We start from the raw sequence: 25,603 nt of genomic DNA on the forward strand, positions 1-25,603 counted from the left end.
ACCTGGGGTCAGGGGAAAAATACTGCAGCCGCCTGTGGGACCCGTCCATCCAGCCGTTTGTTTCAGCAGAGACTCTGTGTGCTTCATTGGGCTGAGTGAGTACCACCGTGCCGTGCGGCACAGCGCTGTCCCCACGCCCCTGCACCTCTACAGGCCCCATACCCGCCTGTCCACCATCCCAACCCCATCACTGGGCCCCGGGATCACCAACCCCTACCCACGGGAGGGGCAACACAACAACTGGCTGCTCCACACCATCACTCCCGGGATCCCCAGCCAGAGCAGCGGTGGTGTACATTCAATCACCACAACCGTGGGTGGCGTCACGGACAATAGACAATCCCCACAACCAACCCCCTTTCACTCACGGGCGAGGAGCGCCGCTAGAGTCCCCGGAAACCGGCCCATCGCTCGAGCCACCGAGCAGCAGCAGGCCGCAGCAGCCGTGGCAACCGGACCCGAGCAGTGGGAGAGCGCGGCGTCCCCTCCTCCGCCCGCGACACATCTTCTCTTCTCTCTCTTCACACAGGTATATATCTCTGCTTGCTGAAGTGTAATGTCTGCTCCCCACTGCTGCTGAATTCACTCTCCTGGTATATATCTCTGCTTGCTGTGACATATGCTATATCATTTTTACATTATGTTTAATACTCACTGATGTATGACTGTATCTTCCTCTTTGTACATCTTATCTGATGGTGGAAGGTCTGAATCTGTGTAGACTAGAGTCCGGGTGGGGGGGTCAAATGTTCTGTTTCCTTTGATTCCTTAATCATTCCCTGGTGTGATCAGCATTTGTTAATTTTCCTTAACAAGCTGAGCTCCCATAATCCCCCTCACCTACCCCTCTTGTCTGCCCTATATATCTGGGGCTGTTCTAAGGGGTGCACGCTTGCGGGGTGCTGCATGCGTGCCATCTTTTGCTAAGTGCCAACGTTGCCAAGTGCTGGGCAGTTATTTCAATGGCAGTTAGTCGAGTCAGGTAAACTAATCTTTGACACTGTTTCCACCATGACTATTATTTCTCTATCATCCTATGTGCCTTTACTGTCCACTTTCACCGCCCTGTCCCCCCTCCATCATCACTCATCAACATTAGTCCCTCTCTCCTCCCCTATGTACAGCTCCCAGACTCTTGTCACCTATCTGAATAACCTCAATCCTTCATGCTCCAGGGTATCACACAAAAAGACATGCCACACGTCCAAAAATCTTCTGACCTTTCTCCTTCTACTTCTATCAGGTGATATCTCTCCTAATCCCGGTCCACCCCATGCTAACTTTACTCCCTCCCCCACCTCCCATAGAAACCCTGATAATATTAACATTCCCTGTACACCCTCACTTCCCTCTTTTAATTGTGCTCTCTGGAATCCACGGTCTGTATGTAACAAGCCTCCTTACATCCTCAACCTCTTTCTCAATAACTCCCTTAACTTACTAGGCCTAACAAACCTGGATTCAGGATTCTGACACTACTTCCCCTGCTGCCATCTCTCATGGTGGTTTACACTTTACCCATTCACCAAGACCTGGAAACAGACAGGGTGGTGGAGTCGGCTTACTACTGTCCCCACAGTGCACTTTCCAGGTCATCCCCCCAGCTCCATCACTCTCATTCCCATCCTTTGAGGTTCACACCATTAGGCTCTTCCATCCCCTTCCCATCAGAGTAGCGGTCATATACCGCCCACCAGGCTCACCCACCCAGTTCCTTGACCACTTTTCAGCCTGGCTGTCACACTTCATGTCCTCTGAATTGCCAACCCTGATCCTAGGAGACTTCAACATCCCCATGAACAGCCCCTCCTCCCCATCTGCATCCCAGCTTCTATCTCTCACCACCTCCCTTGGCCTCTCACAGCTCTCATCCTCAGAGACACATGAAGATGGTAACACCCTTGACCTGGTCTTTTTCCGCCTCTGCTCAATCTCTCACTTTGACAACTCACCTCTTCCCCTCTCTGACCACAACATCCTCTCCTTCAAGCTCACAAACCCTCGTCCGCCCCAGCACACTGCCACCTATCACACATTCAGAAACCTACAGGCCATTGACTCTCAAACACTTACAGACTCTCTACACTTATCACTATCCCCTATCTCCTCACTTTCATGCCCTAATCTGGCTGTAAAGCACTACAATGACACACTCAGAAGCACCCTGGACCAAGTAGCACCCCTCACCCTCAGAACCTCCAAACACCGAGTAAAACAACCTTGGCTCACATCACAAACTCGATTTCTCCAGCGATGCTCTAGGAGTGCCGAGCGCCTATGGAGGAAATCCCGCACACAAGAAAACGTCATCCACTACAAGTTCATGTTAAGGACCTACAACTCTTCCCTTCACCTCGCCAAACAGACCTTCACCACCCTTATCTCCTCACTAGCCAACAATCCAAAAAAGCTCTTTGACACCCTTCACTCCCTCAGTCCCAAAACACAGACCCCTATCACAGACCTTCATGCTGATGACCTGGCCTCATATTTCACAGAGAAAATAGAAAACATCCGCCAAGAGATCAGCTCCCAGTCACCAAGCTTTGTGAATCCCATCCCTCCCCATATACCATCCAGCTCACTTTCCACATTTGACCCAGTCACAGAGGAGGAAGTCTCCAGGCTCCTCTCTTCTCATCCTACCACTTGCCCTACTGATCCCTTCCCCTCACGCCTACTCCAGACACTCTCCGGTTGTCACCACTCACCTAACCAAAATCTTCAATCTCTCTCTCTCTCTGTTCTGGTATCTTCCCTTCCTCCCTCAAACACTATTATTACTCCATTATTAAAAAAAACCCTTCCCTTGATCCGTCCTGCACAAGCAACTACAGACCAGTCTCCAATCTCTCCTTCATCTCTAAACTCTTGGAGCGCCTGGTCTACTCTTGTCTCACCCGCTACCTTTCCACTCACTCTCTTCTAGATCCTTTACAGTCTGGCTTCCGCCCTTTACATTCAACAGAAACTGCCCTTGTCAAAGTGACCAATGACCTATTGACAGCAAAACGTAACGGTGACCATTCTCTGCTTATCCTTCTTGACCTCTCCGCCGCCTTCGACACTGTTAACCACCATCTCCTTCTCTCTATGCTCCATTCTATCGGCCTAAAGGACACTGTTCTTTCCTGGTTCTCTTCCTATCTTTCTGGACGCTCATTCAGCGTATCATTTGCTGGCTCCACATCTTCTCCTCTCCCTCTCACTGTTGGGGTCCCTCAAGGTTCAGTCCTTGGCCCTCTTCTGTTCTCCCTCTACACTGCCCCAATTGGACAGACCATCAGCAGATTTGGCTTTCAGTACCATCTTTATGCTGATGACACAGCTATACACCTCATCCCCTGAGCTCACCCCCGCTGTACTACAGAACACAAGTGACTACCTGACTGCAGTTTGCAACATCATGTCTGCTCTCTATCTGAAACTTAACCTTTCCAAAACTGAACTTCTGCTTTTCCCTCCATCTCCCAACCTTCCTAAACCTGACATCTCCCTCTCTGTGTGTGGCACAACGATAAGTCCTAGGCCGCAGGCCCGCTGTCTGGGTGTTATACTTGACACTGATCTCTCCTTCACCTCCCACATACAATCTCTTGCCCGCACCTGCCGCTTGCACCTCAAGAACATCGCTAGAATCCGCCCCTTTCTCACAATGAAAACGACAAAAACCCTCACCGTGGCCCTGATCAACTCTCGCCTTGACTACTGTAACTCTATTAATTGGTCTCCCCCTAACTAGACTCTCCCCTCTACAGTCCATCCTTAATGCAGCAGCCAGGGTCATCTATCTGGCTAACCGCTACTCGGATGTCTCTGCTCTTTGCCAGTCATTGCACTGGCTGCCCATATATCACAGGATCCAATTCAAACTGCTTGTTCTCACCCACAAAGCTCTCCACAGTGCAGCACCCTCCTACATCTCCACCCTCCTCTCTGTCTATCACCCCACCCGTTCTCTACGCTCTGCAAATGACTTTCGACTAACATCCACACTAATTCGAACCTCCCACTCCCGAATCCAAGACTTCTTCCGAGCTGCACCAAACCTCTGGAACGCTCTACCCCAAGAAGTTAGGACAAATCACAACTTACTCAGCTTCAGACGCTCCCTAAAAACGCATCTTTTTAGGGTGGCCTATCACACTCCCTAGCCAAACTAATTTCACCTAATCCCTCTACAACTTCTCAGAACATAACCCCACGTCAAACTTCATGGCACCCAAATGCATCTCAAGGCTCTGGCCAACTGGTCCAGGAAGCCATTATCTATCCCCCACGAGCTGGCTGGATTGTCATTTTAAATAAACACTTGTACCTTGCCCCTCCCCCCATCTCATTGTAGATTGTAAGCTCTCACGAGCAGGGTTGCCATTTTTCCTTTTAAATATTGTATCCTCTATAATTGTTACTTGTTTGTATATGTTTATGTACATGATATGTATATGTTCCTCCTAAATTGTAAAGCGCTGCGGAATATGTTGGCGCTATAGAAATAAAGATTATTATTATTAGACCAGGGTTAAATTATGAGTAGCCAGGGCCCTGGGCAGTTTAGAAGGCAAGGGTCCCCCAACCCAGATGTATCAGGTGACATGTCACACAACCTCCTTGACTGGTCATGCGATTAATCCACAGGGGCACATCTGCCAACATAAAATGAGAGACAGCGGAGCAGTGTGCAGATATTTTCCCTACAGTACAGCGCTATACATGACATGACCCTTTATAGAATACAGCATGGGTGGGAAATTAATTTTCCAGAGGGTCCATCTGACAGGGGGCTGAACAAAAAGGCTGAAATGCTGCTTAATATGTGCAGAATTAAGAACACACACACGATGAGCCCCCACGTCACAAATGATTAAACCCCTCACATTTTTTGTAAATGTTTTGTCTTTTTATAGGACAACACTGAAGATCTGACACTTTGTATCAAAGTGAAGTAGTCAGTGTACAGCTTGTATAATTTGTAGTGCCCTCTAAATAACTCACACAGCCATTAATGTCTAATCCGCTGGCAACAAAAGTGAGTACACCCCTAAGTGGAAATTATCAAATTGTGCCCACCATTATTTTCAAGTTTTACCTTATCTCTCTTGAGCATGGAGGTCACTAGAGCTTCACAGGAGACACTGGATCCTCTTCCATCCTCCATGATGACATCAAAGAGCTGATGGATATTAGGGACCTTGCGCAATAGGTTTCAAGTCTGGAGACATGCTTGGGCAGTCCAGCACCTTTACCCTTAATTTATTTAAAAAAACAGTGGTCATCTTGGAGGTGTGTGTTGGGTTGTTATGTTGAATTACTGTCCTGCAGACCAGTTGCTGAAGGAAAGGGAGGGATCATGTTCTGTTTCAGTATGTCAAATGAAATGTTTTATCCTTCAATTAATTGATATTCTACACAGTTGGCAGCACTCATGCAGCCCCGTACCATGACACTCCCACCATGCTAGACTGTAGGCAAGATACTTTGTTCTCCTCACCTGATTGCCGCCACACACAAAGTGGTGGTTTAAGCAACATTTCAAAGAGAAGTTTGATAAAAGAATGTAAAAATTTATGGGAAGGGGTTCACATGTCGAGATGAGTGAACCTGTGGAAGTTTGGTTCAGCAGATGCCATCAAATTGACCCCCCACGTGATTGTATTTGACCTGAACCTCAATGGAAGTAACAGATTGGTTGTTTGGGTCTCTGCTCACATGAAGCCAGCCATAAACAGAACACTGTGATCGGCTGTAGTGTACACCAAACAAACACTGTTGTTACACACCAAACCCCCCCCCCCCCAATGTGAGGCACTTAAACACTGCAAGCATCTCGCATTTAACTAAGCATTGAGCATACCCGAGCACAGTGATGTTCACAAGAGTGGTAAGCATACATAAAAGGCACCCAAAGTTTTTTTTTGTTTTTTTTTTTTTAATGTGAAGTCGGTCTTTGACCAAAAAATGATCAGGTTTGCTCATCAATATTCACAAGCCTGAAACTACCCAAAAATGAAGTGTGTGAATGAAGAGTTAAAACTAAAATAATGCTCCGGAAATTCTCAAAGTTGTCTCAGTTCAGAAAATTCTCAGTTCTTGACGAATAGAAGACGACCAATCCAGTTATGAGCCTACAAGATCTTTATTTGCTAATGAGAAAGCAAAAATTTAAAACTAAAAAGAGGGTTGTCTGATACTTCTGTTTAATGGGGACAAACAATAGCTTAAGAAGCATTCACAATCTGTGCCAAGAGAACACTTAAGGTGCGTTTACACTGCGCAGTTATGAGGACGGAGCACTCCTAGGAATGTTCTTTTCCAGGCAATTGTGCAGTGTAAACAGGCTGTCAATCATGTGGCAAAGCAGCAATATGTATGTTCGTTGAGTGATTTGAACTTTTGGCAGGCTTAGGAGATCATTGTTCTGGGTAGCACAGGTCTTGGTTAGACATGACAATGTGCTGTCGAGAACTATGGCAGCCCATGTGTTACGAACAATATGTTACTGATCATTCTGTGTGCCTATTATGCAGACTGACTAAATGGATTACAACCAAAAATCAGCAAATATGTACTGATCGGCGGCCATTTAACACAATGTAAATGCACCCTTAGGGCTCGTTTACATTTGCCAATCCGCGGTTGATTAGCCAGTTTACTTACTGATCTTCTGATGTGCACAGCTCAGTCATTATGAGATCAGGCTGTGCTCTTAAAGCCATCATTCTCAGCAGCACAGGTCCTGGACATACAGAATAAAGTGCTGCCGAGAAGGATTTTTAATTAAACTTAAAAGCGATGAGTGAGGACTACCATGCTCTGATCTCGTAACGAGCAGTTCGACGGGTTTGACTTGTGTACAATGGAAGATCTTCTGGGAAAATACTGGGAGTTCCCCATTGACTTCAATTATACTTGGTACACAAGTCGAGCCCTAAGGATAGGCCAGCAATGTAGAAAGTAGGGAACAACCTCTAACCATTTCACTCAATGTTTCGCTTGTTCAATGGGAAATTGGCAGATCATCAGAAAACAAGAGCTCCTGAGAACACTTGTTCTCATTCATGGACTCTCAGTTATATTTTATATTAGTGTGCCGCCCCTGCAGCGGTCAAATTGCCCGGATCCGGAGATTTGCTGTGGCTCAAGGGTCCCCAGACCCGGGGGCTTGCGGCCACTCAAATGTAAAGGGGGTATTTACAAGGGATAAGAGTTTGTGGTTTGTGATGCCACCCGTGGTAGGGGAGGCCCCAGGACTCTATGGGGGGGTGGGGGGGGGTGAGAGAATAAGCTGGTGCAGGGGAGCGCAGGGCTAGTTGGAAGCAGGGGAGGACTATGTACTCACTCAGGCAGCATCGGTGATGAAAAGCAGACTGACAACAATGGTAAACCAAGTCTCTGGGTGCCGCTGCCCTCTTGGGGGGGGGGGGGTGGGGAGCCCGCCCGGGTATCTGTCCCCTATAGTACTACCGAGTGGTCCGGAGCCTGCTCCGTGGACAAATTTGAAGTGTTCTGGTGGCCCGCTGGCATAAACTGTCCAGGCCAAGCTCCCTACTTGTTGGTAGTGGAACTGTGCTCTCAAGGTCTCACGCTTGGGATTTCTGTGGGCTGCTTGGGTTGGAAAGCCCCATCCCCCTCGTTGCGCTAGTGCCCCTGATCTCTGAGCTTCTTGGGGGGTGTACCGCCCCATGGCTGCGGCCGCCGAGCAGCTCGGATCCGTGCTCGCAATCTACGGGTGGTGGCTCGAGCCTCTCATGGACCTGGGGGTCACATCACTCTGCAAGGGCAAGGGGGGGGGGGGGGGGGGGTTTGGCATTACACACGGGGAATGCGGGTATTTAGTTTCGGGATGATTGTTCGTGACGCCACCCACGGGTTGTGGTACGGGGACTCCCAGGAGTGGTGTAGTGGCGCAGCTAGGTGTTGACCCCTCCGTGGGTAGGGGATGTTTGTTCCGGTGGTGCGAGGGCCGGGGTGCAGGACGCAGTGTGGCGGTGCCTGATGGCACTGGTGTACTCACGATTAAAACTACAGAGAGCCACTGGTAAACCAAACGAAGGTATGAACGGGGCCCGCAGCTGGTTGCAGCTTGCTAGTCGGGTTGGCAATGTCTACCTTTCTCCTGCACCTATGTTGTAGTTTGACCGCTGTGCCTGAGCACTGGTAGTCCGCTCCCCGGCATGTAGATGTCAGATGGGCTCCTTTGCCCGCAGGCGCTGGACCTTGGATCTCTGGCCTTTGGCGGTGGCTACTATCCGGACGGGTTGGGCTGTTGCCTTCAAACGGGACTTTGGTGGGAATGAACCCCTGAGGTCCAGACCGCAATCAGTTAATTCAACTATGGTGATGGCATAGCCTAGTTCGGGGGTCTGAGTACCCTGCCTGGTGCTCCGGTATCCTGTTAGCTCCCTGGTTCGGTTCCGGCAGGCCACTACCCTGTCCCTTACGGTTCCGCTGGTCGTGTTCCTGGTCTCCTGCAGGCAGTCACTGCCGTCTGCCTGCCTGACTGTTTTGGACTCACTCTCCACTCCACTGTCCTGAACTGGACTCTGTACTGAACTGCTCTGGACTCAACTGGTCACTGTTTTCCTGCCTCAGGCCAGCAGACTCCGGGGGGGGGCATGTCTTTCTGCCTAACTCCACCCACCTGATGTGCCTGTCAAACACTGAGGGAGGCAATCAGGTCTTTGTGGTTGACTAATGGTACCTTTCTAGTGTGGGGGTGTATGTAGTTAGTGTTGTGACCCCTGGGGTCCAGGGCATCACAGGGGACAGTCCATAAAGTTACTATCCTCTGCAGGTTAATTGCCGGGTTGCCTGAAGCTACTCCCTGACCTAGAGTCCAGTACCCCGCCGTGCTTTCGGTCCTGGACCGGTGATTATAGACTTTAGCTGCTGACTGCCCTCCAAGCCCAGGTCTAGGCACCCAGCCTCAATCCCCTGCAACCGGGTCTCCGACTCATCTGGTCCCACACAGTCTGCGACTCAACCTCTAACTCCCAGGGAGCTCCAACTCTCAGCCCCACACTATTTGGGAGCTACTACCTCACTGTTCTACTTCCCTCCCACCAGTCTGCCTGACCCCTAGGTGGGCAGCCCCATTCCAGCTCAGCAGCCCACTGGTGTGTCTGACAGGGTGTGGTGTGAAGTGTGGTTGGGATTTGGATGCTGATTGAGGCAGTACTATAGGTTGGGGACCCAGAATCATGGGGGTGGGGGCGAGTCCTGCACTAAGGATTAAAGAGCGTGCAGTACCCTGTGACGCCCTGACTAGTCCAGGGTTGTCACATATGCAATCTTTGAGAATTACAATGAAATATTTAATTAAAAGCATAAAAATACAGCAAAGAAGAATGTCAATATTTGGTGGGGGTATTACTGAAAATACATTCGATCACAACCAAAAGCATTTCTTTTACTACCCTCCTCTGCAGAAAAACGTTAGCTCAACTTGAACAAAGGTCTAATTGTTCTGTAAACGGGCCACTTACATACAAAGGGATAAACATCAGGAACAAAAGACCAGTAATTTGGATGCTGTTTCAGTATTTGAAGAGTAAATAAAAAAAGGTCACAACTTTATTTTTTTCATGCATCAATCCAATACTTTCCTCATCTTCAAATAATTAGCATTTTATGTTTTGTGTTGTTAATGGTCATGTCTACACAGATATGTGATTGGAAACTGCCTAATTGAATATTGGCATCCTGTATTTATCTATAACAATCCCCAAGTTCATTTTAGCTCAGTTTACGGTTTCCACCATATAGAGATGATATACGAGGGTTTGGCCAACACTACATTGGTATTTGTTTATAGGGAATCCAGCCAACTATCGGGCATGTCCGATTTCAGACTGTTTGGTTTGATATAAGTAGGGATGAGCAAACCCGAATGGTTCAGGGACCAAACTCAAACTTTCACGGAAGTCCAGGTCAGAGTTCGTGTGCTGAACAAGTTTTTTTATTTTTGATATAGGGAGGAAGCCTTTACGCTGTTTTAAATAAAAGAAAATGATTTAGGCTTCCCCCTATTGTTGATAAACAGCCAAGGTAAAGCAGACAGCTTGGGGCTGGTATCAGGCTGGGAAGGCACATTATTTGGCCTTTCCCAGACAAAAAAAAAAAAAAAAAAAAAAAAAAAAAAAAAGAAGAAAGCAGCTTGCAGCTGACCCAGAAATGACACATCTATTAGAAGTCTATACTTGCCAGGTTGGGAATGTCTGATAGATAACATAGTCACTTATATAGTGCTACGATTCCACAGCACTTTACATACATTGGGAACCTGAATGGGGACATTGTTGCCAATGCAAAGTCCCCATCAGTAATGTCTTTGGAGTGGGAGGAAACCTGAGAACCCGGAGGCTAGCCACGCAAACACAGGGAGAACATAACTCCTTGCAGATGTTGTCCTTGGTGGGATTTGAACCCAAGACCCCAGCGCTGCAGGGTTGCTGTGCTGCCTATTACTAACCCCTGCACTTGATGTCACCTGTCATCAACCTCAAAAGTATTACCCCTATTGCCACCACACCAAAGAAATTGGGAAGAGTCTGGCAGTTTATATGTGACACCCCTGGACTATCAGGTTGTCACAGGGTATTGTACAATCTGCCCTCCCGTGCAATATCCACATCCTTCTTTGTTATGGGTCCCCAACTCCATGGTGTTGCCTACAACAGCTAGTTAAAAATCCTAGGTACACCGCACCATACCCACCAGTGGACGGCCTAAGTGGAATAGGGTCGCCCACTTGGGGGCTTGGTAAGGGGAGGTCAGGAGTGTCAGTCGAGAGTCGAAAGTGAAGTGTTTGAGGTGAAGGAGAGAAGAAGAGGTCAGGCAGCCGGGCTCCTTGGAAGCCATCTAGGTAGCAGATGGTGGTCTGGGCCTAGAGGAGCTGGACCCCCGGTCACAGGGGGGGCAGGATCGTGGCAAGGGTCACAGAACTGTCGAGGAGGACAGCCGGTGGCCATCACCGGGCTGGGTCCAGAGCACAATGGGGTATGTGGGCCCTAGGTCAGGGAGTAGCTTCAGGCAAACTGACAATTTACCCAGCGAGAATGGAGCCTTCAAGATCTACTCCAAAAATCAGGGTACTAGCGCAACGAAGGGGATAGGACTTTCAACTAAAACAGTCCAGAAAATCCCAAGCGTGAACATTGAGAGTGGGACCCGACTAGTTCCATACTACCGGGACAAAACAGAGAAGTAAACAGTGCCAGGAGGAAGGTCACAGATCACCACCCAGCACCATTGTGGACGGGACCCGAACTAGCTCCCCTCAGCAGCAGCGGTATCCTGAACTTTGGTTTATCCAGTTGTCTGTGTCAGCTTACTGGACTGATTGAGTACGAAAGTGACCCCCTTCGCTCCCCACGGCACTCCCCGAACACATCCCCCTACCTGGCTGCCCCATTCCATCGCACCCGGGTACTCCCAACTGTAGTGGTGGTACTCCACATTACCACATACCACCGGGGGTGGTCACACCTGCACCACCTCTGGGGTGGCTACAGATTCCATTTTAAGCCCAGGAGATGGGCAATTAACCATGGCCTTCCCTAACCTGATAATTCCAGCCCCTAGCTGTCTGTGTTTTTTATATTTTTATAACTGGTAAAGCAAACAACAACACTAGGCAGAGCTAACGAGCGAGAAAAAAAAAAAAAACAAAAAAAAAAAACCACAATTGCTCTATGGACATAATAGTGTATCGGCAGCACATCACCTGTCTACAATGTGCTACCAGTGATTTTGAAAACAAATTGTTGGACCATTTTCCCTGTTGGATGAGTGTTCGCCGGCCTGTTCATGCATAGGGGTGCAATATGGATGTGGGCATGGAGCCTAAAGAGGGTCACAAACGACAATTTGGAGCCATCTCTCTCAAATTCCACAAGACTATGGCCGCTTCGCTGACAACGTATGTTTATTTCAATGAGAAGGGAATAAGCTGCTGACAACTTTCCTGAACCCTCCATCTCGCAATTGCCTTGGTGCAATGTCAGGTTGTCTCTGCTACACAATACTGTATATAAATCAAGCGTTGTTATTTCAGAGACTAAAAGTTAATGGCTTTACTTAAGATGCCCTTGTTCCTTGAATAACCCTCAGAAGAAGTCAATTTTCCCAGGCCCCCTCCATACACATGTATGCTTAATTTAGCTGAGTATACATAGGAAGAGTGGAGTACACGAGTCAGACATTGCTGGCAGCAACTTATGTCTTGAAAGAAGAAAAAAGGATAGCAATGACGCATACCAAATGCTGCTCTGCCCAATATCATGGTGGCTAGAGAAGTGTGAAGGACTCCTTAGCCTAAAGGCCCCTTTACACACTTAGACTTTCTAGCGATCCCACCAGCGATCTCGACCTGGCCGGCATCGCTGGAAAGTCTAAGGCTATGTCCGCGTCGAGGCAGTTGAAAAACGCATCCTCTGGCAGAGATGGTTTTTGCCAAAGTTGCTTTTGACCATGCAAACGCGATAAATACGCGTGCGTATTTACCACGTTTTAAGTGCTTTTTCATTGCTTAAAGACAGATGCGTTTTGATTACAAACACACTACTAAATAAAAGTTTTAACATACAAACACTATGAAAAAAAAAAAAAAAAAAAACTAACAAATTCTGTAAATCACAACAAAAATAGATTTAATATAATTAGTGGTTTCATACTATTTATGGCTAAAACAATAAAATATTTTTCATTAATGTAATTGTGTGTGTAAATTATATAAAAATATATATTTTTTATAGACATATCATTCCATCATTTTGATGTCATAAACTCATTGTTTCTGCTGGTAAAAACGCTGGAATTTTGATGTTTGCTTTTTTTACAACTTCTCATTGACTTCAATGTTAGTAAAATGCAGCCAAAACGGCAGAAACAATTGACATGCTGCCTCTTTAATCGCTGAGTTTTTGCCCAAAATTATGCAAATTAAAACAGTGTTTTTAACAAAGTGCGCACAAGAAATCCCCATTTCCCATAGGCATTGCTGGAAAATCAAAACACATGCATTTTGGCATGAAAACGCTGCAGTTCAAAACGCTGCTGAAACGCAGGTAAAAAACACAAAGTGCGGATATAGCTTAACAGTCTCTGGTGAGCTGTCAAACAGGCAGATCTAGCCAATGACGTGGACCTGCAGAGCGACCTTGCTGGAAAGGGAATGCTAGCACGTCTATGGGCTTCGTCGCTAACGATGTTGTAGTAACGGTGTCAAACACACCGATGCATGCTGCGCAGCGGGAAACAAAAGGATGTTCCTGAGCGACTTGTAGAGATCAGCAACCTCACAGCGAGGGCCAGGTCGCTGATGAGTGTCACACACACACACACACACACACACACACACACTGCAGTGTCGCTGGGGAGGTCGCTATTACGTCACAAAACCGGTGACATTACAGCGATATCGCTGGCGACGTTGCAGTGTGTAAAGTGGCCTTTACACATTGACCGACTAGCCTGTCTTAGCTTCAGTGTGTATTGAGGCCTTTACAAAAGGTTAAAACACATCTACAAAAAAAAAAAAAAGTTTTCCCATTACTAGACCAAATATTTTTCACCAAGATCTAAGGCTTTGTTTAAGATACTGATGGTCAAAGTAACTGTGGCGCCGTGGACAAGCCAGGACGTCACAAGCACTACACCAACACACCCCACACTCCCGGTCTGGCACACCGAAGTCAGACAATAACCCTTGTTGCCTCCCTCCAGGGGCTGATGTTCACACCAGGGGGTGGGCCAGGCAGTTGGTCCTAACCACCGAGGAGTAGAGAGTCAGAGAGAGTCAGAGAGAGTGTGGCCCGGAAGGAACAGCAAGGTTGGCAGACGGTGGTGACCGTCTGCAGGAGTGGCCTATTGGAGCTAGCCGTAAGGACCGTGGACAGGCGGTGACCCGGCGGTACCGGACCGGTACGCAAAGAGAAGCCAGCACCATCCGGCAGGGGCTTACGGACCCTGGCAAGGCTAGGAGTCGCCATGAATTTGCCAAATCCGTTAGCGAAGGGAACCTCCTGGGTTTCCCAGCAGCCAAGTCCCGACAGAAGGCAAACAGTCCAACCGAGAGAGGGAAACAGTCACCGCCAAGGCTAAAGTTCCCAGGGCCAGAGCCTGCGGGCAAAAGGGGCTCCTTCAGCAACCCTTAAGCTGGGGAGCGGGTTACCGGTGGGAACCCATTGGAACCGTTACAGTACACAGGTGCAGGGAAAGGCAGTCACCATCAACCAGCCGGGAGAAACAACACCGCAGCCGCCTGTGGGACCTGTCCATCCAGCCGTTTGTTTTAACGGAGACTCCGTGTATATCTTTGGGCTGAGTGAGTACCACCGTGCCGTGCGGCACAGCGCTGCCCCCGCGACCCTGCACCTCACCGGGCCCCAGGACACCCAACCCCCTACCCACGGAGGGGAGAACTAACATCAAAGCTGCTCCCTGTCACCGCTCCCGGGATCCCCGTCCAGAGCAGCGGTGGTGTCACAACCTCACCACAACCGTGGGTGGAGTCACGGACAATATCAAATCCCCACAATCAAAACCCCCTTTTTCACTCACGGGCGAGGAACGCCGCTCGAGTCCCCAGGATCCGGCCCACCACTCGAGCCACCACCGAGCAGTAGCAGCAGCCGGACCCGAGCAGTGGGAGAGCGCAGCGTCCCCTCCTCCGCCCGCGACATAACTATGGAATATCTAGATGCCATATTGCTGGACGACAACTATGAAGCTCACCAAGCATGAGTGGGTACACACACACACACACATCAATTCAAGGTTCCTGAGCCTCTCATTCTTACGCCCAGCATGACTGTGGTCTTGCACTCTGCCTCCAGTCAATGTAAAAAAACTGAATGTTGTACTCTGATGTTTCTTCCAGGAGATTTTCACCAGATAGGAGGATGGTAGTGGTTAGAGGCCCACCAGCAGAGCGCTCAGATATTTATCACCTATCCAATCAATACCATTATTTATAGAGCATGTTGATACGTGTTTAAAATCTACAGGACTCCGCCAAATTATTTTTTTTTTGCACCATGCTCCAGACTTTTACAGCTCCAATGGACAATTCTGAAGCAAGTTACCTTACACTTTCATTACAAAAGAGTAATGGAAGGTAGTTTGCTATAGCTATAATAATATATATATATATATATTACACACAATATAATAAATACATTGACATTCTATCATGAACTCATTGATATCAGCAAGTTTGGCTAATATGTATGGGGGGGGGGCTTAGGACTGGTGCTACGTAGCATGGTCTAACTAGAGTTTGATGGGCCCCGATGGAAAAATTTTGACCACACCCAGGCCCGTTCGCAACCTCCTGCAACTGCGATTGTTACGCCCCTGGACGTCACATGGCCAAAGATTCACTATGTCGATGTTACATCACAACCTAAGAGGAAATGATATGACTAGCAAATTGCAATAATATGGAGACTAAATCTTGCTAATCGCCACACAGCCATAATTTATTTTATTACAGTGCAATGTACTATTGCATATCCACAGCGAAATTAATTAGTGTTGTGGCCAAAGTCTCCAAGTACTGTAGACTAGCCGAAAGCATAATCTGTTAATAGTTAGAAATTGCTAAAATAGAACCTGAAGTTTCTCTTTTAAACTAATTTTATAACACGTTATAGGTCCTAGTAATCAGGTCAGCGGAGGGGGGGGGGGGGCAGTGGCTAGCACGTCCTATATGTCCTAGTAATCAGGTCGGGGGGGGGGGGGGGCAGTGGCTAGCACGTCCTATATGTCCTAGTAATCAGGTCGGGGGGGGGGGGGCAGTGGCTAGCACGTCCTATATGTCCTAGTAATCAGGTCAGGGGGGGGGGGGGGCAGTGGCTAGCACGTCCTATATGTCCTAGTAATCAGGTCAGGGGGGGGGGGGGCAGTGGCTAGCACGTCCTATATGTCCTAGTAATCAGGTCAGGGGGGAGGGGGGGGCAGTGGCTAGCACGTCCTATATGTCCTAGTAATCAGGTCAGGGGGGGGGGGGGGCAGTGGCTAGCACGTCCTATATGTCCTAGTAATCAGGTCAGGGGGGGGGGGGGGGGCAGTGGCTAGCACGTCCTATATGTCCTAGTAATCAGGTCAGCGGGGGGGGGGGGGGGCAGTGGCTAGCACGTCCTATATGTCCTAGTAATCAGGTCAGCGGGGGGGGGGGGGGGGGGGCAGTGGCTAGCACGTCCTATATGTCCTGGTAATCAGGTCAGCGGGGGGGGGGGGGGGGGGCAGTGGCTAGCACGTCCTATATGTCCTAGTAATCAGGTCAGCGGAAGGCAGTGGCTAGCACGTCCTATATGTCCTAGTAAATCAGGTCAGCGGGGGGCAGTGGCTAGCACGTCCTATATGTCCTAGTAATCAGGTCAGCGGGGGGCAGTGGCTAGCACGTCCTATATGTCCTAGTAATCAGGTCAGCGGGGGGCAGTGGCTAGCACGTCCTATATGTCCTAGTAATCAGGTCAGCGGGGGGCAGTGGCTAGCACGTCCTACAATTCCAGGAACTAGTCCAAGGAGGTAGATTGAGTGGACAGGTTGGTTGACATGTTATATAAGATGTGTACTGCAATACCACTACCATAAACAAAGACTAATAATATATCACATTGTGTGGTTTAGTAATCATAGTTGAGGCTCCTTTTTGTAGCCTTATTACCAGTTATATATTGTAAAGATAGTCATTAGTGAAGTTAGATTATACACTTACCAGGATGAGACATTTCAAAGACCCCATTTTCATCTCCTTCATTGTTGTATATGACCACCGCTTTGGCTCCAGCTTCTGCCGCAGCTTTGATCTTGTCACTAAATGTACACCCTCCTCGTTGTATAAGAGCGATCCAAGAATCCTTATAGCTCCCCGGTACACTAAAGTTCAGATTTGGTGGACACATAGAGCTGGATGGCATGTTATGGTTGTGCTTACTCGTTGGTAAGACAACCAGTCCGCTTGCCCTGTCCACTGGAGAGTCATGGCCATAGATCCCAATCTCTTCCTCTTCCCAAAAAGTCTTATTTTCCACCTGATAGGAATAGTTCACATTGGCAGTCCATAGGACATCAGACGTCGCACTTTGTATTGCCAAAACACAGAGCAGCAACACGGTGAACCAAAGATGATGCCAAGAAGTGTTGGCTCCTTTGGACAAGAGCCTCATCTTGCTTTAAAAATAAAACCAAACCAGCAGCTTAAGAAATACTAGAAAGTATGTCCTGGATACAAGCAGCTCTTCTGTTTGCACTGAGCTCTCCCTACCTGTTTTACCTGCTTCCAGGTGCAGCTCAGATCCTCCCATATAGGTTGGGCCACTACTTAACCCTTTCTGGCTCAAGCTTGCCGGCATTAATACACCCATAGTTTCTGTTATCAAGGTGTTTGCATCCCTAATCACCATAGGTTTGGTTTGCCCATAGGTGAATGGGAATTATATCACTTGCTCTAATTAACCCTTCTCAACCTGACATTAACATTGGTGTTAAGTTAGTTACCTTGTGAAATGGAAAATGCTGGTTTTCAAAGACAGAGACTGGGATGCAAAGTAATGTGGAATAGAAACAAGGAGGTGAAAAACATATATTTATATATGGAAATACAGGATGGGATTGTTTGTAAGTGGGTGACTGAAGGAAAAGATTGAGTTTGTGTAGTGATAAAGAAAGATAATAAGAAGTGATAGAAGATGGGACACAGGGATCACATGTCCTGTAACATCCCGTTAGAACAGATCCTGAAAAATTCTATTGGAAGTCAATAGACAACGGATCCGGTAAGGGATTGCTATTTATCTGCCATTTGTATCGGGTCCTGTAAGGAAACAACGACTCCATTACAAATGCAAGAAAAATGAAGATAAATAAAAATCCGTTAAGGGATCCATTGTACATAGACTCCAATGTTATAAAAAAAACGGATCCGGCAGAAATCAGTTATTTAACAACAGACAAAAAAAGTTGTGTTTGCAGAACTTTTTTACCAAACAGATCTCTACAGGATCCGCACTATCGGATGATTACAGGACATGAGAACTCAGCCTAATTGAATAGGGATGTTCTGTAGAAAAGGTTTTTTTCAGAATGACTGTGTCCATGTGAGAATCTTGTGTGCATTATTTTCTTCTTAATGTCAAGTTTGCGATATCATTTCATATGTTTAATTGCTGGGGTGCTCTGGCCTCAGTGTAAGGCCTCGGTCTCAGTTGCGAGAGCATCGGAAGCAATATGCTAATGACCCCCTACTGCGTTCGTCAGCCAAGGGTCATGCGAATGTGAGGCGATCTTGCAATGGTATCACAGCTGCGAAGAAGAGGGAGTGAGCACTTTCTTCCCATCTCCTCCCTGGCCTGTCTCTGCATACATTGCACTTCAGTCCGATGACATGCGAGTGCAGTGCGATGTTTCATACGCTCCCATAGACTTGTATGAGCGTGCGTGAGCCGAGAATCGCTGCAAACGCAGCATGCTGCAATTCATTTGTCAGGCCAATATGGCATGAGAAATCAATCGCAGATGGACACTGCCCCGTAGTTTTGCACTGGTGCGAGTGTGATCTGATGTTTTATCGGATAGCATTCGTCCATGCAAAACGCAAAAGGAACCGTACCCTAACTATCAGTTTATCAATATTGTCCCTGAGTAAGGCCTCTTTCACACGTCTGAGCATTTAACGCATATGTGTGATGGTCCATGTGGCAGGTCAGTATGTGTGTGTTGTGTGTGCGTCCCATGGACTGTTCATCTGCTATCCGTGTGACATTAGGATAGCACACGGACAGCATGAGAGCATAAGTTGGTATACTTACCTGTCTCCGGCGCTGCTGTTACTTCCGGGTCCATTGTGAGTGCAGTGAATATTCATGAGCATAATGAGTAGGTCCTGGAAGCAACATCAGAGGCAGAGACAGCAGCGCCAGAGACCGCAGCGCCGGAGACAGGTAAGCATAAAAATAATTGTTTTAAGGGACAGGTGTTTTTTCCGCTACGTGTCACACTGATGTCACAAATATCAAATCAGTGTGTCATCCGTGCTGCCGGCAGAAAACGTACATGTCGCCGTGAGGAGCAAACAGACACATGTGTGCTCCACACGGACACATAGTGCATGTGAAAACATGGACGTGTGTGGAAACCCATTGAATTTAATGAGTTTACATATGTCCGTGTCTCCGGTACATGTGGAAACGGATGTCACACGTACGGGACACACAGATGTGTCAAGGAGGCCTAAAGCATAGGATATAGGAGAGGCACTGCAGAGCCTGTACACTGAGGCTACGCTCCCATGATGAGCTTTTGGTGTGATGTTGCAGAATTTCTGCACCTATTATGTAAAAAGTAACCTATTAAGTTACTTGCGTTTTTTCAGTGTTTTTGCTGCAGTTTTTTCTCTGTTTGGTGTGTCAAGTTTTAAACAAAGCTGCTTTATTTGTGAAACTTCATAGTATTTAGCTTTAACGAAACTTTATATTGACATTCTTAGGTGCACATTACATGTGCTTATGATGCATTTCCACTGTGGAAATACACTAAAAACCACTGTGGATTTTTTTTCCTGCAAATTTTTTGCATCTAATTTTCGCTGAGTTAAAAACTCAGCATCTTACAGCTCCAGCAAAGTGGATGGGATTTATAGAAATCTCCTGCCGCTGTACTTCTTTTTTACGCTGCATATTCTTAAAATCCGCAACGTGTCAATTTCCGTTGCTGGTACGCTCTGTTTTCTGTGCAAATTTTCCCCATAGACTTGCATTAGATGCAGAAAATCTGCAGCTAATAAACGCACATGGGTTTTAAGTGAATTTCCGCTGCGGAAACTCATCAAAAACACATGTAATCTGCACAGAAGTATATAGATAGTGTTTCTCTAAGGGTTCGGTTCCACTTGCGTTTTGCACGGATGAATGCAATCCAATAAAACATTGGATTGCTCTCACTCTAGTACAAAACTATGGGGCAGTGTCCATCTGTGATTGATTTCTCATGCCATAGCAGCATGCGGAATGGATCGCAGTATGCTGTGTTTGGCAGCAAGTCTCGGCTCACGCACCCCCATACAAGTCTATGGGAGCGCGTGAAACATCAAACTGCACTCGCATGCAGGGCAATGTACGCAGAAACAGACAGCGGAGGAGATGGGGAGAAAGTGCTCCCTCCCTCTTCTCACAAGATCGGATCACAGTCGCATGACTCTCGGCTGACGCTCGCAGCAGAGGGTCCTTAGCATATCGCTCCAATGCTCTCGCACTGAAAGCTATGCGGAAGTGGAACCGTACCCTAAGTCATATACCAGGATGTATCAAAAACTAAGCAGCTTTGTTTAAAACATGACTATCCCGAAAAGAGAACAAAAATGAGTAAAAAGTGATAAAAATGGAGGTAAAAAATCTTACGCAAAAACAAAATAAAAAAACACAAGTAACCTAATTTACATTATAGGTGCAAACATTCTGCAACATCAAAAACTCACCAAAACCTCACTGTGGGAACAGAGACTTATAAATAGAGAATCAGGATTAATGCTGATTACCGTATTGTAATGAATTTGTTTTCATGAGCCATTTTTATTGTGCAGGGATTAATGCAGGCAAAGCATTCAGCTGCCCTGGAATAGAGCCACGTACATTAGCTCACAATCATACTTTTTCTCATGCTAGTGCTCGCCGTGTTTTTCATAAATAGCACTTGTATTTATAGGGTGGCTCGATGCCTAGCACTGCAGTCTTGCACCTCTGGGGTCTTGGGTTCAAATCCCACCAGTGACAACTGTGGCGCACCCTGAGGCTTCAGTTGCCACAGAGTATTGCACCCAAATTTGGGTGTAATGCTAAACCCGGATCCTGAAGAGGTCAGTCCCGGTTTCACCATTTACACACTTAAATACACACCAGGTTACCCACTGGGGACTGGGCTAGGGTCGGGTAATAAAGGGGTTGCCTGCAGAATGGCATTTACAGGATGCCCTCAAACAGGGACCCCAGTCCCACTAGCTTAGGACCTGGGAGGGAGGAGGAGCAGCCAGCAGGGGGAGTCAGGAGCCAACACAACAGTTAAGCGGGCTTTACACGCTACGATATCGTTAATGAATTATCGATGGGGTCACGTTGTTTGTGATGCACATCCGGCATCATTAACGAGATCGCAGCGTGTGACACTTAAGAGCGATCTTAAACGATCGCAAAAGAGGGCAAAATCGTTTACCGTGGAGAGGTCGTCCTGAAACAAAAAATTGTTTTCAGGATGTTAGCGATGTTGTTCGTCGTTCCTGCGGCAGCACACATTACTATGTATAAGGCTATGTTCGCACGTTGCGTTTTTTACCGCGTTTCTGCAGCGTTTTTGGCAGCAGCGTTTTTGGGCAAAAAGGCATGCGTTTTTGATTTCCAGCAAAGTCTATGGGAAAAGCAGAAATCCTGTCTGCACTTTGCTTTTTGTTCAGCAGCGTTTAATTTGCATATTTGTGGTCAAAAACCATGCTGAAAAAGAAGCAGCATGTCAGTTGTTTTTGCCATTTCTGCAGCGTTTCCTTAACATTGGAGTCAATGAGAAATGGCAAAAAGCAACCAAAATCACAATTCCTGCGTTTTTCATGCTTTTTACCTGCTTTTCAACTGCGTTTTTGGCTCCAGAAACGCATGCTTTTCTGGCATAAAATTAATGGGTTCTAATGTTCCTTTACACACACACAATAACCGAAAATTTAAATGCTAAAAAATAATAAACTTTAGCTATTTTTCTGTTAAAATGTGCATAACCGCTATTATTACATTTAAATTGATAATTTCCCATTTAATTTTATTAAAAGTTAATTTTATAATTTTTTTCTCTTTTTTCAATCTTTTTGACTATTTCAACTTTATTTCTCAGTGTCTTGATCTCAAAAACGCATCTGCAGAAACGCAGGTGAAAACGCAGGTAAAAAGCGCTAAAAACGCACTAAAAACGCGGTAAAAACGCATGCGTTTTTAGCGCTAAAAAATGGTCAAAAGCCATTTGGTCAAAAACCAAGGGAAGGAAAACGTGCAGAATAAACTGCAGGTACTCCGACGCAACGTGCGAACATAGCCTAACACCGCAGGAGCGAGGAACATCTCCTTACCTGCCTCCACTGGCAATGAGGAAGGAAGAGGTGGGCGGGATGTTTACGTTCCGCTCATCTCCGCCCCTCTGCTTCTATTGGCCACCTGTCGTGTGACGTCGCTGTCACGCCGCATGACCCGCCCCTTTAGGAAGGAGGCGGGTCGCCGGCCAGAGCGACATCGCAGGGCAGGTAAGTCCGTTTGATGGGGGTAAGCGAGGTTGTGCGACACGGGCAGCGATATGCCCGTGTCGCACAACCGACGAGGGCGGGTACGATCGCTTGCGATCTCGCTAGTGAGATCGCAGCGTGTAAAGCCCGCTTTAGAGAGTTCTCCAGCAGGAGAGCAGCGAAGCAGACATGTCTCACGGGTGCTCCGGTGGGAAGAGGACAGTTCACACGATTGCCGTGGGGAGAGTGCATCTGTTCCCCTCGAAATCGGCGCCACTCAGGGCAGCAGGACCCTAGGGAAGATCATACTCCACGTTGGTTTTCCAGAATCTGCCTGGACGGGGAAAGTTTCAAGCTTCCCTGACCACACAGCACCCTAAATCACAGTGCCATACAGGATCTGGTGCCTAGGATAACGCCAGACCCCCTCATCAGAACTGCGGCACCTGCATATAGGGACAAGAATACTACTCGTGAAAACCAGGGTCCCCTCGTAGCTTCAAGCCAGGGGATCCACAGACAGGCATTACCTGGGTGAGCAGCACAACACAAAGGGCGGCTTTGCACACTACGACATCGCAGGTGTGATGTCGGTGGGGTCAAATCGAAAGTGACGCACATCCGGCATCACTTGCGATGTCGTAGTGTGTAAAACATTTTTGATACGATGAACGAGCACAAAAGCGTCGTTATCGTATCATCGGTGTATTCTCCGACATTTCCATAATGCCGGTGCAGCGACAGGTACGATGTTGTTCCTCGTTCCTGCGGCAGCATACATCGTTGTGTGTAAAGCCGTAGGAGCGAGGAACCTCACCTTACCTGCGTCCCGGCTGCTATGAGAAGGAAGGAGGTGGGCGGGATGTTTACATCCTGCTCATCTCCGCCCCTCCGTTGCTATTGGCCACCTGCCGTGTGATGTCGCTGTGACGCCGCACGGCCCGCCCCCCTTAGGAAGGAGGCAGTTCGCCAGCCAGAGCGACGTCGCAGGACAGGTGAGTGCATATGAAGCTGCCGTAGCGATAATGTTCGCTACGGCACCAATCACAAGATATCGCTGCTGCGACGGGGGCGGGGACTATCACACTCGACATCGCAGCATTGGCATGCGATGTCGTAATGTGCAAAGCCCGCCAAAGAGTGAGTAAACAACCTGGAACCGCAGCCATAGACTCTATCTCTTGATTACCGGCACCACCACTCTGCGCTTCGGCACCCACCATTACTACTCCCTTCATCATCCTCCCTGTGCCCCGCTCCACCTGTGGGGATCGATACCATCCATAGCTGCTACCACCATCCGCCCCGGAGGACAGCGACAGCAGCGGCGGCGGCGGCAACTTCCCTGGCCACATACCACAGGTGGCGTCATGACATTCACCACACTACTACCCCCATCATCCTTCCCCAGCTATTTTCTGTACACCTCGGGGCAACGGAGCCGGGCTAGGCCGCCCGTGACAGCGACAGTCGACAGCCCGGCAAAGAGTAGGTTAACCGCCTGTCCCGTGGGGCGCTACACAACATCTGCAAGGAGTTTTTATGTTCTTTCCATTTGCTGGGTTTTCTCCGACACGCCAAAGACATACAGATAGGGAATTTAGATTGTGAGTCCCAATGGGGACAGTGATGATCATGTATATAAAGCGCTGCGGAATATGATGGTGCTATATAAAAAAATATAGATTATTTATGATAATCTGTGGGGCTGTCCATGTGTCCAATTTTTTTCCTCAGACTGAATGGTTGGCACAAAAGTACGGAGACTTGTCCGATTGATCCGAGTGTCGGATGAAACTCTCCAATGCAAGTCTTTGGAGCCGTGAAAAATTCGGACAACACTCGGATGCATTCTGTGCTGTCTGATTTTTAACAGACTGTTTGATAGAGGACGTTTGAGAAACCTACATCAATTTTTTGTCTTCGTCCAATAAAAGCTGATGAAACTCTGACTAATCTTTGATGACAGCATCAAAAACACTGATTAAGCTCAAAGTGGTTTTTGAGTTGTGAAAAATCACCGATGTCTGAATGAGCACTTTGTTCACGCAAGTGTATAAAAAAATTGTCCAATTTTCATCCAGAAAAAGGATGATTTTTCGTCTGTATTGTCATCTGTATGCCATCCATTATGCCCATTTTTTACATCTGCATGCAGTGTCAGACTGGGGTCCACCAGGAACATTGTCTCTGGGGGCCCACTGATGACTTACATGCAAATATTACTTTCATAAATTTATCTATGGTTCTATATAATAATATACTGGGTAGTTTGTAAAATGAATGATGAGACCCTTCCTTTCTCTGTACACTGTGACACATCTGCACGGTGGCTCAGTGGTTAGCACTGCAGTCTTGCAGCGCTGGGGTCCTGGGTTCAAATCCCACCAAGGACGACATCTGCAAGGAGTTTGTATATTCTCACCGTGTTTGCATGAGAGTTCTCCAGTTTCTTACCACGCTCAAAAAACATACTGATAGGACATTTAGATTCTGAGCCCCAATGGGGACAGTGTTACCAATGTATGGAAAGTGCTGTGCTATATAGGTGAATAAATATTATTATTGTACCAACTTCGGATTATGTTTGCGGAATAAGTGACATGCTACTCCAAAGGGGCCCACCGGAGGATTCTCCGCTTCTCCTGTGGGCCAGTGCAAGGCTGTCTGCATGGCATCTGTTCTTATACATCAGCAGTGAATACAATTTTTGAGAATGAATACGGTTTCCTATGTTAATAATTGCAATGTATCCATAAACATCGGATGCTTTATGGTTGATCCATTTGTTAACCGACATATTTGTGCACCCATGGATTTAAGTAGGAGAGTCTCATCTATAGGCCAGGGCCACACGGGAGACTAGTGCGATCCTCGCATGACACTCAGCTCCCGCTGGCAGCACAGCGGGAGCCGAGCGTCATGCGAGTGTCACTGCGACTGAGGTCTGATCATGCGATCGGACCTCAGCTGCGGGGGCGGGCCGGCACTCAGGAGGGGAGGGCCGGCGCTTAGGAGGGGAGGGATTTCTCTCCCTCTCTCCTCCGTAGCCGGCTATTGCCATTCTCGTCCTGCACTCACGGTACACCGGTGTACCGTGAGTGCAGTGCGCTTTTTCTCTCGTCCCATAGACTTGAATGGGTGTGAGAGAAACAAGACTAGCATTACAGTCTCCGCATGCTGCAATTGTTTTCTCGGTCCGATTAGGGCTGAGAAAACAATCGCTCATGTGCGCTGACACACAGGCTAATATTGGTCCGAGTGGAATGCAATGGTTTATCGCACTCCACTCGCACCGATTTTCATGCCGTGTGTCTTAGGCCTAATTACGAAAGAGCTGTATGC

At 47.6% G+C, this 25,603-nt stretch overlaps 1 protein-coding gene across 1 annotated transcript in view; it reads right to left on the reverse strand.

Annotated features, from left to right (window-relative positions):
• RNF128 (ring finger protein 128) overlaps positions 1 to 17,227 on the reverse strand; it is a 75,595-nt gene extending 58,368 nt beyond the window's left edge. Inside the window, exon 1 of the mRNA XM_075323817.1 lies at positions 16,724 to 17,227. Within this exon, the coding sequence (XP_075179932.1) occupies positions 16,724 to 17,174 (451 nt within the window). The 5' untranslated portion in view covers positions 17,175 to 17,227. The remainder of the gene's footprint in view (positions 1 to 16,723) is intronic.
• Between the last annotated feature and the right edge of the window lie 8,376 nt (positions 17,228 to 25,603).

Source organism: Anomaloglossus baeobatrachus, chromosome 9, assembly GCF_048569485.1.
Source record: "Anomaloglossus baeobatrachus isolate aAnoBae1 chromosome 9, aAnoBae1.hap1, whole genome shotgun sequence".
Taxonomy (NCBI): domain Eukaryota; kingdom Metazoa; phylum Chordata; class Amphibia; order Anura; family Aromobatidae; genus Anomaloglossus; species Anomaloglossus baeobatrachus.